The sequence below is a fragment of the Spodoptera frugiperda genome, chromosome 25 (assembly GCF_023101765.2).
Source record: "Spodoptera frugiperda isolate SF20-4 chromosome 25, AGI-APGP_CSIRO_Sfru_2.0, whole genome shotgun sequence".
NCBI classification, from domain to species: domain Eukaryota; kingdom Metazoa; phylum Arthropoda; class Insecta; order Lepidoptera; family Noctuidae; genus Spodoptera; species Spodoptera frugiperda.
Genome location: NC_064236.1, coordinates 16,314,319 through 16,328,863, shown reverse-complemented (window position 1 = coordinate 16,328,863; position 14,545 = coordinate 16,314,319). Strand labels below are relative to the sequence as shown.

General features: G+C 38.4%; 2 protein-coding genes across 2 annotated transcripts; one reads left to right on the top strand and one right to left on the bottom strand.

Moving 5' to 3' along the window:
• The first annotated feature begins 6,771 nt into the window (after positions 1–6,771).
• On the top strand, positions 6,772–7,697 carry LOC118267441 (putative nuclease HARBI1). The gene is made up of 3 exons (XM_050704016.1): positions 6,772–7,012; positions 7,238–7,373; positions 7,476–7,697. The coding sequence occupies exons 1-3, from the start codon at positions 6,813–6,815 to the stop codon at positions 7,656–7,658; spliced, it is 519 nt and encodes a 172-aa protein (XP_050559973.1). The 5' UTR covers positions 6,772–6,812; the 3' UTR covers positions 7,659–7,697.
• A 436-nt stretch (positions 7,698–8,133) lies between these two features.
• LOC118267450 (uncharacterized) lies at positions 8,134–10,645 on the bottom strand. The gene is made up of 2 exons (XM_050704611.1): positions 9,023–10,645; positions 8,134–8,709 (listed from the first exon to the last, which is right to left on the bottom strand). The coding sequence occupies exons 1-2, from the start codon at positions 9,297–9,299 to the stop codon at positions 8,288–8,290; spliced, it is 699 nt and encodes a 232-aa protein (XP_050560568.1). The 5' UTR covers positions 9,300–10,645; the 3' UTR covers positions 8,134–8,287.
• Between the last annotated feature and the right edge of the window lie 3,900 nt (positions 10,646–14,545).

Below are 14,545 nucleotides of genomic sequence, written 5' to 3'. Positions count from 1 at the left end.
TTGCCCGGAGGATACGCGGGAGACGTGAATAATCAAAATAAGAAGGCATTAAAACAATACCCCTAAGAGTAAGAACATGGATAGTTAAAAAGTCTCTAAATTCTTCGTCGGTTAGTTGAATTGACTTGCCGGTTTGTTGAATTGAATGTGAGTTGGTTTGCTCTATAATACTAGTAAGAATATCTTGAAAAAAAAAGGTGAAAGAAATTCCAAGGTAAATCATCTTTTGGCAGGTATATGTAATCATCATCCACCATCATCTTTTCTATTGTCGCTTGGTGACGGAATTAAGCTACTCTCCACTAGTAAGTCAGCTGAAATTTATTGGCGTTTTTTCGTATTTTGGCTTTGACTGTGGGTGGTTTCCTAGATCTTGTAGGGGTTATAGGCGTTGCAGGCAATGAAGGAATAGCAGATAGGGATGAAACATTTTCATAAATGGAGTTGCCCATTTCACGCACGATAGAATCTGGTATAATATTAGCATCTTCAGAGTTCAATTCTTCATCGGATGTATCTATTGTTAGGTTAGCAAGGGAAGATGCAATTGATGGTGCGAGAGTAGATAGCGGGGTGGAAGAATTAGTACGTGCATCAAGTAATTCAGTTTCGAAATCTGATATTTCGCTAGCATCGGAAGGTGCATGTTCATTCGGCACTAAATCAATAATTTTACTTGCGCGATTAGGCTGTTGGCAAAGAAAAAAAACTAAACTCAGCACCATAAGCAAACAAGCAAAAGCACACACATTTTGGCGTAATAAAGCACCACCTTAGGGAAAAATAAGAAGGCTGGCGTTGGGCGGATAGATCGAGGGATTGATGCAGAAGGCAGGTCTCCCGGAAAGTGTGTCATGGCTTTTCGTCGAATGCGTGGTTGTAGACGCTCTTAGGTATTAATAAACCTATTGACCGACACGACCATCCACTTTCCACATGTCGACAACCTCGTGAGCCAAATCATGATGTTTTATTTGTTTATCTTTCTCATCATTTACAAGCATCCTATGACGATACGCGGTGAGGTTAGTTACAGTAGTCGTATCAGTGATGATAGTCCAGTTTTAGTACAATGTGATACAGTCGTTTTCTAGAATTCGGTCGAACATGCCACAAACGACCTAGTCTTGCCATAAATCTTGTAATAAAAAAAAAAATAACTGCAAATATAATAAATAAAATATGAAATTTATTACTTTGATAGTGTGTTAGTTAAATACATAAATATACAACAACTAAAATTATAAAAAGATTATTCGAAGTGGTCTCCATTGTCTGCAATACAGTCCTTTAAATGTTGAGGTCAGTTATCAATAGAAACTCGCAAAATTTCTCTCACCATGGGAAAATTCTTCACTGCCGATCGTATAGATTCTTTTAGGGACTCCAAATTATCATGGCGTTTAGAGCAAGCTATACTCTCTAAAACTGGCCATAAATCATAATCAGTGGATTAAGATCGGGACGAGACGATGGCCAGTCTTCAGCTCTGATGAAGTCCGAAACGTTCCCTTCCAACCAAGACTGCGTGGACCGAGCTTTATAACCCGGCGCCGGGACTTGCTGGAAGGACCATACTTAGTTATTGAACATGGTGATGTTAAGAGGCTTAACTACTTTCTCAAGAATGGTATGTTGATACACTTGTGCCGATGCCCAACTAACATTAAGCGCTAATATAAGAGTTATAACAGCTATATAAAGGAGCTAAACAGATCCTAAGGTCATCAATAAGTGCTATCACATAGGAGTTATAGCGAGCTATAACTCTATTATACCCCTGGATTGGGCACAAGTTCTTATAGCCTTAGGTTCCACAGTGGCGATATAGTGGAGTTACAGAATGAATTTAAGAGCTATAGTAGAGCAATTGTGGAGGTTCAGTAGCGCTAACTGAGACTTAAAGCGCTGTAAGAGTAGTATTTAAGTGACTAGTGACTCCTCAAGCGGTATGGTAGAGCTACATGCTGCTTTGAGCGCTATAAAGGGAGCAAATGTATGAATATAAACTCCGTAAGTGGCATAGTAGATCTATGATGTACCTTACTTACTGTTTGAGCGGTTAGAGGGTGGCAATAAGGTAAATTGTAACACCTTGAGTTGCAGTATAGATCTACAATAAGAAATTTTAGCGTCTAATTTACTTTTTTTCATAGCCGGCTAATGCGGTATGTTTTATTTTATAACGTTGCAATATGTTAAATGAATGAAGATTTATCAAACAAACATAACACATTTTGTGTTTACGAAAATAAATGGCGGAGTTGGGTGTATTATTTTAAATCGTTGTTAGTGGAAGCTGAAGCGGAATTTTCATTGCGAAGGTAAGTTTACTGTGAATATGTGTATATATTATTGGCAAATAATTGAAGCGCCCACTCTTTGTTGTGTATTTATCTAATAAAATGTTTTGCTTCACATGGAGAAAAACATTTTTTTACTAAATATGTAACAAAACTTTGCCTATTGACTTGTGTCGGGACCCTGGTATTAGAACGCTAGAAAAATAAATATCTTCATTGTATTAAGTTTTCGTTTAGTACGTTTTACGGTTTTTACTTAACTTCATTAGGTATCTAAAAATGGTGGCCGCATGAATTTGGGGATCCGTAGTTATTTTCCAAAAACCCTACCTAGCCTACGGATGACTAGTACACGTATCTCATAGCTGAACGAGTGCTAAATTGTTTTTTATCGTTTGATTTGCCAAATTAAAAAGATTTGTGATTTGAATACATATATACCATAAAATATTTTATTAAAATATTTTTTGGTGTTTGTAAAAGAGTTCGAGGATCTTTTGGTAGAATCATGCCAAATCTGTCATTTAAGATTAACAGCAAATCTTTCATAGCAGTTTGTGTAATATTTTTCTCAATGGACCATGCCCTCAATTTTTCACTAAAATGAAGATTCTTAATATATTCACTCGGATCATCCTCATCATCACTACTCAATGAGTAATAACATCGGTCCTCTTCAGAAACATCAAAACTTGCAGTTGCGATATCACTTCCATTACATGCGGAACCTTCATCTTCAAGTAAGTTCCCCACTTGACCGCGTGTAGTGACACTTCCATTCTCATTCAGGTTATCTGGCGATAAGTTTGCATTTGCAACGTTGTAGTTTAAAATATTACGATAATCTTTCAAAATTTTCCGTCTATTTCCACCGGTTCTACTTTGAATTTTCCAAGTTTTAAAACGCTTTTGAGAGGAACTATGTTGCGACGCCATTTTACGTTCGTCACGTGACCAATTAGAGGTACTAAAGTGGTAACGAACTCAATAATTCAACCTTAAGTAATATAGAAGCTATATTTGACACTACAAGTTCTATAATAGGGAGAAATATCGCTACTATTCAGCCCTAAATCATACAAGGGAGTTTTGTATCACTTTAGGAGTTTGGTGTTGTAAAAGATTTAATGAACACCATTGTAGAGCTAGTAGCGTTAAATGCTCCTTTTGTGCAACTATCAGCGCTCCGAAAGAGTTTGTGGTAGCTTGCTTAGAACTTTAGAAGTTAATAGTAAATGTTAATTTCTTATATAGATCTTATAGTCGTAAAATTCGCTCAAAGCTATAACACAGAAGCTTTGGTCTGTATTGTAGGGATAATAATCGCTGCTCTACGCGTTTAACCTCCATATATTGCTCTTATAAACCTGCTTTGTTACTATAAGCGTTATATTTTATTACTAACACTCTTTTGGCGCCTGAATCTATAATTGCAGCTACTATTCTACCTTCATAACACTTTAGGTTCTAAAGTAAGCTCTATTTGCAGCCATAATGTTTGTTGGGTGTTTTGATACCTTTTTCACAAAAATATGGCTCAGTCACTCCTTCATAGCTAACACTCCAGCAAACCATCACTGAAGTCGGATAATGTCCACGTTGCACTCTGTCGATTAATTGGGAAGCTTCCTTAGAGCTTTGGGCATAAATACGGTCATTTTGTTTTTTGTACGAACATTATGTGGACGGCCAGATCTTTTTCTGTCATAAACAGAGGAAGTCTCATTGTACCTATTAATAGCCCGGTACAATACCACGTGTATGGAGAGTTTTAAAAATTGCATTTGGCTCCATACCTACTTTATGTAATGCAATCACAGCGATTCGGTTCTCTTTATCACCCCACTCCATTTTAATATTGTACAATGTATTTGCGCCAAAATGAGAAAACACAATTAACAATCGTATAAAAATGACAGATTCGAAATTCAAATGTAATATATTTTTTTTATTTTTAAGTGTAACAGTATTTATGGCCAGACTAATTATACTTGTAGTATGAAATATTCCCATATATATTTGCACACTTCATGGTTGTGAAAGGTCTTATTATAAGCCTCGACCCCTTTTGCATGTGATTTGTACAGGGTATTTCAACAAGAACTTTGTTTTTTAAAACAAAATAAAATAAAGAATTTGGTGGAAAATGAATAAAATTTTTATTGTATTAAAAAGAGAAAAGTTTGGCAATTATGAATGAAAAATGATATCTGAAAAATGTCCACCAGGACCACGCTGACAGATGTTGATCTATTCATTAAAATTTTTAATCACTTTCCTAACAATCACACCTCCAGACCACATAGCACACCACACAGTGACACGTTGAGCATGCAAAGGCTTCTCAATAATTGCTTTAGGATATTCTACGGCGATTTGAATGGTCGTTCAGCTTCAATTCCTGCACCAGTTGAATCTTGTAAGGCTTCAAAGCCAAATCCTTTAGTAAAATTCGCCATGTTGTGCTTTTGGATAACCCCAATTGTTGAGAACGTCGTGAAATTGATCATTTTTGATCTTCTTCAACACTGTGGCTCACGGCAGCGATGTTTTCTGTTGAACGACTCGGTCAAACACGTGTTGGTGTTGGCACATTTTGTACCGAGACTGTCGACTCAAATTTCGCGACCAAATTCTTGATAGCGATCTCAGAAGGACGATTATGTTGCCCGAAAATATCACGAATTTTACGAAATGTAACTTTAACAGAACGACCATTTTCATAGTGAATTTGTATTATTTTAATGCGATTTTTGAGCGAAATTGAATTCATTGTAGCAATTGCCAAAGCACCTACTACGAATACCGCCAAAAATTAAATATCAAAAACTGCCACGTTCTTGGTATTGCTCTAATTAAAAACAAAGTTCTTGTTGAAAAACCCTTTATATAGCCTAAGATCCCGACATAGAACGACCTTCACCGAGATGGTTATTTAATGAAACATATATTATATTAAAGTTAACAACTCAATAAATATGTTGCAAATGGGTTGCCTAACAAATTTCAGTCCAGACTAAGATTAATTAATTATTGAAAAAAAAAAATATTTTTAAACATTTCACCGGTGTGATTATAAACAAATTCTATACCAATCGAAAGTATGAAGCCCATAGAATATGCAAACGTTAGGTTGCCTATTCTTTTCCGGTCACAACTATTGGGTTGCCAGGTATAAACAGGTAAATAACAACAAGCATTTTGCACCGGTCTGTTTATTAAATAAAATTTATATGAAAATAAAGATTTGTCAGCGTCGTGTATACAGCATATCGGCGCGGTGACGGTGCAAGGGTCGTGTCGTTACACTAAAGAACATTTTGTGCTCAAATACCATGTTGCGTGTTGACAGTTGACATGCCGTGCATCATATCGCATGGCATCACACCTCTGTACAGAGGTACATGAGTTTGAAGGAATAGTAGTTGTATATAGTCGCTAGCGACGATGTAAATTTTTTGTATAGGTAGCAAATTTTACAACGCCTCTACCGGTCACCTGTGGAACTAAAATTTGCCATACAAAAAATTTACGTCGTCGCTAGCGACTATCGTCAAATACTATTGCTTCAAACTCATGGTAGAGGTACTGTGTGCTAAGCACGAAAACTATCGAGAAAGTGTTCGTATCGCAATCGAAAGAATTTTCTATGAGATTTGAACAGCGCCCCTACCGTGCGTAAAAGGAACTAAATGTCGCAAGCACGAATGTTTTTGACAACTATCCTATAGTAATCGTATCGTATTGCTATCGAAACCTAGAACATTTTGATATAAATTGGAAGCACGAACGAGCTTTTGACGTCCGGTAACGTACATTTCGAAGGCTGGCTATCGAAACGACTCGAAACATTTGTCACTCAGAATTTGACGGTGAGAAAGGTACAAATAACATAAAAATATTATAGTTATTGTGAGATTTAGTTATTGTGAGCTTTTATAAAATGCCAAGACCGCCGTTGTATCAGCAAAGTACAACATGTACTTTGATTGCTGCTATTTTACTTGGAGAAGAGGTTTTAAGAGAAACTACGTAAGTACCTAACTATCCAAATTATATTTTTTCACTCACACAGAAAATAATACGAATCAACTAATTGTTGCAGCGAAATCAGACGCCGAACTATACTCAGAAAGTCGGTAAATCCAATGGATATGACCGACACTGAGTTTAAAAACAGGTACAGGCTGACTAAAGATGCTTTCAAGTTCCTTTGTGAACAATTAAAAGCAAAATCGAATTTGAAAGCAAGTTCAAGAGTCAGTTTTGAGCTTAAGGTAAGAATCTTGCCAATAAAGTAAATAGGTAATAGTACTAAATGGATGGAATAAAAGTTAAAACATAACATTTGTTCAATATCACATTTCCTTTCACTGTTATGAGTAAGTAGGTATGTAAGGGGAAGTGAGTCTATTACCATATACTGAGCATGGTTTTTGATTCTGTGCTGTTACTGATTTACATCAAATTATGTAAATAATTTATTAAATTATTATATAATTAATAATAATGTTACAGGTTCTTAGTGCGCTATCCTTTTATGCCTCTGGATCTTACCAGCGTTTGGTTGGCAATGCTAAGTATTTGGGCCAAACCACTGTAAGCAAATGTGTCAAAGAAGTGACTGAAGCACTTATATCCCCTAGGATATTAAACACTTTTATAAAATTCCCAAAGTCAAGACTTGAAAGAGATGCAGTAAAAAACAAGTTAGTATCACATGAACATTACCTATGTTAACACTGTAAATTGTTATTAATAAGAAAATAACTTGGTTTAAATAAATATTATTATATTTTAATTATAAGTAGAATCTCCCATTACTGGTAGAATACTGCTTTCCATATTTTTATAGAAATATTTAAAAATGTACATAACAAGTGTAAAGGTAAATAAAGAGAATCAATTATGTATGTATAATTGTTTTGTTGCAGATTTTTTTCCAAGTATGGCTTTCCTGGTGTGGTAGGATGTATTGATGGCTGCCACTTTTATATTTTTACACCAAACAAGGAGAGGGAACATTTGTTTTACTGCCGAAAACATTTCCATTCTCTGAATGTGCAAATGGTAAGTATGACTTAACCCTCACAACTAAGCAATTAGTAGGTACTTGTGGCAAGGTTATGAAAATGAATTGAAAGATTTGTAATGATTTTGATTTCATTTTAGATTTGTGACAGTGACTGCCAGATATTAAATGTAAATGCCAAATATGAAGGAGCCACGCATGATGCCTTCATTTGGGATAACAGTGGAGCCAATAGTTACATGCAGGAGTTACACCGGAACCATGAACAAGTATGGTTGTTAGGTAAGTACATAGACATTCTACATAATTTTATGATAAGATGAAATCATTGAGCCGAGCAGGGGGTAAAACTGTAAGCATTATGTTTTTTTTTAATAATATATGTATTTTTTTACAGGTGATTCTGGCTACCCTCAGCGACGATGGCTAATGACGCCCATTTTGGATGCGGTAGAGGGAACTCCTGCGTCCAAATATAATGTGGCGCACGGAAAAACCAGGTTTATGGTCGAAAACACGTTTGGACGCCTGAAAAACCGGTGGCGATGCTTGTCCAAAGACCGCACACTGCATTATACCCCTGAAAAATGTGCGAAAATCATAATGGCTTGCTGTGTCTTACACAATTTGGCTATTAATTTTAATGTACCTGAGCCACAATCAGAAACAACCACAACAACCCACCCACAAGGTTCGCCTGATACCTCTACTGAGGCAAATCATGAAAATGAAAGAGGAGATGATTTGGTTAGAGGAAGGGCACTTCGCAACATTTTGGTTGCCAGAATAGACTTCATACATAATTCAAGTGTTTTATTATAAAATGTATATATAACTAACTTAAATTAATTAATAAAATGTATATATAACTAACTTAACTACCTTAAAAACTAATTTAACCTAATCTTAACCCTTAAAATAAAATTATCAATACATCAATACCCTAATCTTCCTATTTTTCTAAAAATTTTTTTAAAACCTCCTGTGCCTCTTTCGTAATTTCCTGCCACTGAGCCTGTAAAGAGAGCTCTGCATCTCTCTGTCTTACCCTCTCTTGTATCTCCATCTCTCTTATTCTTAACTCCTCTCGTCGCAAATCCAAACGCTCTTGTTCTATCATATCATATCTTTTCTCACGCTCCCTAGCATACTCTCTAGCATTCTTGTCATTCTCTACACACATTTTAATTAAACTAGCTTTGGACTTTTTCGCTGGTGGAGGCTTCCAGCTCTCTTCCTCGATTGGAGGATTGGTGGTTGGTGGTGTTGGTGGAGGCACTGGCGAAGGGCAGGCTTCGTGGGGAACGGTGAATGGTGGGAATACAGTTATCTCGCTGCTGGTCCCAGGAATATTCCAATCTGTAAAAAGATAAACATAATACATCAAATATTAAAGGCAAGGACATGAACATATTGTCCGCTGTTGACTGTGAGTATGTTCACTTTTTGCCATATTATGGACACGGACTCTGTCTGCAGTATGCATTTTCACCAAGCTGACAATATGTTATGGTGTACAATGCGCTACATGTGTGAACAAAACAGAATATTTATTTATTTTACCCTTATTTTGTTCTTCAATTATTATGGTTGCAGTTAGAGCCTCTGTCCCATCACCATCTTCCACCTGTAATCAGATTTATATAATCATCAACTAATCAATATTAACTTAATAATTAGATAAAACTTAAATAATGTAATAAGCAAACCAAATTAAAGCCAGCTTCTTGCACTGCCATGCCAGTAGCCGCTTGCACTCCAACTATTTGCATGACCCTGTTTTCAAGGTCAGTCAAACATAATTGGAGTGCAGGCCCACCACCAATGCCATTAGCTGCCCTGCTAATTTTCGCACACTTCTTTTTACAATTATTTTTGTAATCGCTCCAAATCTTAGCAAAATAAAAAAAATGAAAAATGAAGCAGAAGTTTCCAAGCAAAAACAGGAAATGTAACACAAACATATAGGTGCAAAGCAAGTAATAATAAAAATGTACGAGTTAACATACTTTTCTCCACTTTTCCTCAGACCTAGGTTCTCCCGAGCCTTCACTATTTAATTTTGAGGTGAGCTCCTTCGATTTGGCCTGGATGTAACTGCGACCCCGGGGGCCGCCCGAGGGTTTAGACAAATCTCCATTCCTGACATTAGAAATTGAAACACATTAAATTATTTTCCAGCACAAACAAGGATCTAGTCAAACGAAAATTTTGATTTTTTTTATTATAAAACTTACCTTTCCATGAATTCCACCATTATCTTATATTGGAGTTGACTTGTCCTCATTTTATACTTTGTTTTAAAGTTTTAAATGTAACAAACAATATTTGCAAACAATCAACCGGCAAATGTCGGCGGTAATGTCAAATACGACGTTCGGAAATCATAAAAAAAATATATAAATTTATGAAACTAAGTACTTAGTTTTTTCATAGATAATGTCATGTTATATTTCTTTTAACTCGCTTTAAGAACTTTTTACACATAATTAATATTTATTTCCTAAATATTATGTCGTAAAACGTGTAGACAAAGGTGGAAATATATTTAAAATTTAATTTAGTTTTCAGACGAAATCTTTATGTTCAACAAGTCATTCAAATCGTTCACTTGGCTGCTTCTCTAGTTTACATTAGCATGACGTCACTATCGAATTCGATTCGAGCTCTCGATAGTTGAAAGGATAGGCTTCGTGCTGCCACACTCCGTTAACGACTCATGACGTATCGTCGTCTCGATACATTTACATTACGAATGCGACAGTTATTCGTGCTTGGCACTCTGATCAGAGGATTTACACAACTCTGTTTTTTGTTTTTTGATAGGTATGGGACAACCAGACGTGCGTTAGGGTACGTGTTCACGATACCACCACCGCGTCACCCTTGCACTGCCACCTATGAGATGAGTCGTATTTATTAGAACAGATCCCAAGAACAGGTAGATTTCGATACTAGGCGGCACCTGTTCTCACTTTGACAGTACCCAGTATCATGAAGTATTGCAAAATCCAACTGCTCCTATCCTATCGCGTAACGTATTTGCATTGCATTTCATTCGTTCGTCAGTCACTTGAATTTAAACCCTAATTTAAAGTGCATAAAAAGGTAACGCGATGCGGACGCGTATTGTGCAAGAACATATTTCTGTCCTTTTTTAACCACGCTATTCTGTAGTCTTCCCATCTTTATCTTTCAATACGCAAGACTAGTCAATGATCATTCGATCCCAGAATACTCGATGCGAATAAGTGCCACCTAGTCTCAACGGGACGAAGTATTACGAAGTAATGAAGTCCGATTAGTATCTACCCAGTACCTAATGTTATCGCTGATTCTGACTGATTTCGATGTCACAGCGACGATTTGGTGATGTTGTACGTATAAAAAAATCGTAAGACAATGATCCCATATTACCTATATTATGTCGAGTCGAGTCATAGTATGGAATTAAAGACTATTATGGAATAAGTACGTGCACCATGACCACATTCGGTACGTAATAATTGATACGATCACGTATTTTTAAATACTAAGAATAGGTGCACCTTGTCCCAAATTTACCTAGTACGACCCATATCTACTGCCACCGCGCCGATATGCTGTATACACGACGCTGCATTTCCAAAATTCGACAACCGGGATTCTGGACTGATTTTTCGCAGGCAACCCTATACCACCGTGTTCGTAATGAACTAATCTTTATTTTCATATAAATTTTATTTAATAAACAGACCGGTGCAAAATGCTTGTTGTTATTTACCTGTTTATACCTGGCAACCCAATAGTTGTGACCGGAAAAGAATAGGCAACCTAACGTTTGCATATTCTATGGGCTTCATACTTTCGATTGGTATAGAATTTGTTTAATAATCACACCGGTGAAATGTTCTAAAATATTTATTTTTTGAGTAATTAATTAATCTTAGTCTGGACTGAAATTTGTTAGGCAACCCATTTGCAATATGTTTATTGAGATGTTAACTTTAATATAAAATATGTTTCATTAAATAAACATCTCGGTGAAGGTCGTTCTATGTCGGGATCCTATACTAATACAAGAAACCTGAAAACATCAAAATAGAATAAAAAAGTTTGTCAATCAGAATCACATTTCTTTGATATAGGGAAATTACCCAAACGCTAGCACTGCACCAAATTATCAGCACTCTAAATAAATCGACAAATTCTAAGGTTTACTAACTAATTTGGGTTTCCACACTAATAAATAAATTTTTGGAGGCTGAGTCACCCTAGTCCGAAGGAGAGTCCATAAAAATGAACCCCTACACGTGGCCTCTGGGTGGTGCTGACCAGGTGACACTTTGGTGGTAGGCTTCGGTCGACGGCATTATGACCACCCACCGAGCAAAACCGTGTCGCCAAGCGGCCTAGCCGTGTTCCGCCACGATGCTCGGTGACGCCGCATGAGAGGATGGGTCGAAATGTTTGTTCCACTATGGGTAGAGCGATCTGGCGCGCGCTGGTGTGGCTTCATCGGGTGGCCAGTCGCGGAGGGTAGCGGGATCCGAGGCACGGTGCACCGCTGGCCGACCGCAGATAGTTGGGGGCCTAATTAGCGTGCTAGCCACACGTGAAAGGCTTCCCCGCCATCTAGCGAAAAATCCCATGAATACATCATCGTGCCGGTTGGCGACCGGACGAGAGGGCCCGATGGATATTCATGGGGGGGCTCGGGCGTCCCCGCAGTCTCCAGGCTGGCCTTCCAATGATGTAGCTAACTGCAGTGCGCGTCTGGGGTCGCCTGTGTAGAGGAACATTTCACTGCCATCCTCTCAGCAACCTTACACTCCTGCCATGAAAGCAAGAGCAAAAAAAGGGTACAACAGCGGTTGCACTCCCTCTCCCTCAAAGTGCACCTTTCAAATATTCGAGGGTTGCACTCAAATATCAATGCGGTCCATCACCATCTAGAGACCGAGTACCCTATGCTCTTGTCTCTCTCGGAGACCCAGATCAGATGTCCGTCCGACGGTTCTTATCGTAACTACCCAGGTTTTACCCTGGAGCACAATTTTGTTGTCCGTGCAGGCGTATGCCTGTACGTCCAGAACGGCGTCTGTTACCGGCGTCTCCGAGACTTTGAAGACCCCAATTACTCTACATTGTGGATACTGATGGACACAGGCATGAAGAAAACGCTTTATGCCTGTGTCTATCGGTCGCACAGCGGAGATTTGGACACGACCAGATTAGCGCAATACCTAGTGGAGGCGGCGGATGCAGCTCGGCAGAGGTACCCTTCGGCCCAGTTGGTGTTATTGGGGGACTTTAACGCCCATCACCAGGAGTGGCTGTTCCCTTACCAGTGCACTGACCATGCTGGGAGGGAGATGCGTAAGCTTGCGCTGACGCTTGGCCTGACCCAGCTAGTCCACGAGGCCACAAGGGTGCCTGATGTCGATACGCAAACTGCCAACTGCTTAGACCTTCTGCTGACAACTGATCCTGACAGCTACTCAGTGTGCGCTTGGTACAGGCTCAGCAGTTGTTTCGGTGTGAAGTACCGTCTCACCTTCGAGAGGATACCCAGCTTTCTACCAGCCAAATGCGCCTTCGACTCTGTATAAGAGCCGAAGTTTAGCGTTGGCGATAGAGTTACGCCCAGAAGCTCCAGATGATCCGATATTGGAACCGGATACATTTCGGAAAGTAGGAGCCAGCGGAAATTGACTCCGTTTGGCAGAGAATAGACACGCCTGGGTTTTGGTAGCGTTGAACTTGACCAAGTTGGCGTCATCCCAATCGGAAACCGCCTTCAAGGACGAGTTCAACCGTTCGACCATTGATTCTCTTAGAGTTCGGATCTGTGTTCCGCTAGTCCGCGCATCGGACACATACCTTTCAACAACTGTGCTGTCATCTGCATACCCAAAGATTTGCAGCAAAAAGAGCGTTGCTGAAAGTACTGACCCCTGAGGGACTCTGGCGTTGATGCCAAATTGGTCAGACGAGCAGCCATCGATGACTACTCGAATTGACCGATCCGTCAGGAAGTCTGCAATCCATCTGCACAGATCAGCGGGAAGTCCATACGCAGGAAGCTTTCCGATAAGGCTGTCGTGCCATACCCTGTCAAAGGCGTTAGATATATCGAGCGAGACCGCTAATGCCTCCCCGTGCTTCTCGATGGCCTCGCTCCAAATGTGAGTGGCATACGCAAGAAGGTCCCCAGTAGATCGGTTGCGGCGAAACCCATACTGCCGATCGCTGAGGAAGTCGTTACCTTCAAGGTATGCCAGGAGCCTGTTGTTAAGCTCACGTCCATACTCTTGCAAAGTATGGACGTGACCGAGATAGGTCGGTAATTATTAGGGTCGGCACGACTACCTTTTTTGGGCACAGGCTGCACGTTGGCCAGCTTTCATGCAACCGGCACTTGACCCGTCTCCAAGGAAAGGCGAAACAGGCGTGTCAGGATTGGAGACAACTCAGGCGCACAGGTTTTTAAAACCACGGCTGGGATTCCGTCGGGATATAGAAGACGAAGATTAGTTTTTAATTTTTTTTTGTGTTGAAAAAGGGTCTTTTTAGTTTTTATACTGACACGGTCACTAACACTAGTATTAGAACTCGAAACGGGATATTTACCATGTTTTTTTTTATACATTTAATGGGTCGACGTTTATATATTTCGGCACTGTTGCAAGCGCTATGATCACGGATGAATTGAAATATCGGAAACTCATAGAAACAGAAAAACATGGTAAATATCCCGTTTCGAGTTCTAATATTAAGGTCTTTTTAGTTTATTAATGTTTTTTAGTTTCTTACAAGATGTTTATTTGAATGATTACGAGTTTTATTTTAAATAGAGATTTCTTATAATTTTTGTTTAGAAACAAGAAATATCCCGTTTTTTAATATTAAGTTTATTGTTTTTTAGTTTCTTACAAGATGTTTTTTAGTTTATTACAAGATGTTTATTTTGGACGCTATTAAGAAGTTGAATGATTACGAGATACCACCTATTATAATTATTAGTTTTATTTTAAATAGAGATTGAAATCCGATTGAAAGAGTTTTAGTTTGATGTTTGATAAAGCATAGCGAGACAAGAACATATGTTGTTGTTTATAGTATTTGACCAATTTTTTATAATTTTTGTTTAATTTGAGAAATTTGCATTAAAGTATTTGGATTTAATCTTATTTTACCCGAAATAAATCGTAATAAAGAATCAAACGAC

Excerpts from the sequence above, each read along its gene's own strand:
- LOC118267441 (XM_050704016.1), top strand. The coding sequence starts at position 6,813 with ATGTTACAGGTTCTTAGTGCGCTATCCTTTTATGCCTCTGGATCTTAC. Across the intron at positions 7,013-7,237 it reads AGAGATGCAGTAAAAAACAA|ATTTTTTTCCAAGTATGGCT; the intron begins GTTAGTATCACA and ends GTTTTGTTGCAG. Across the intron at positions 7,374-7,475 it reads ATTCTCTGAATGTGCAAATG|ATTTGTGACAGTGACTGCCA; the intron begins GTAAGTATGACT and ends ATTTCATTTTAG.
- LOC118267450 (XM_050704611.1), bottom strand. The coding sequence starts at position 9,299 with ATGTTTGTGTTACATTTCCTGTTTTTGCTTGGAAACTTCTGCTTCATT. Across the intron at positions 8,710-9,022 it reads TTGCTTATTACATTATTTAA|TTTATCTTTTTACAGATTGG; the intron begins GTTTTATCTAAT and ends TGATGTATTATG.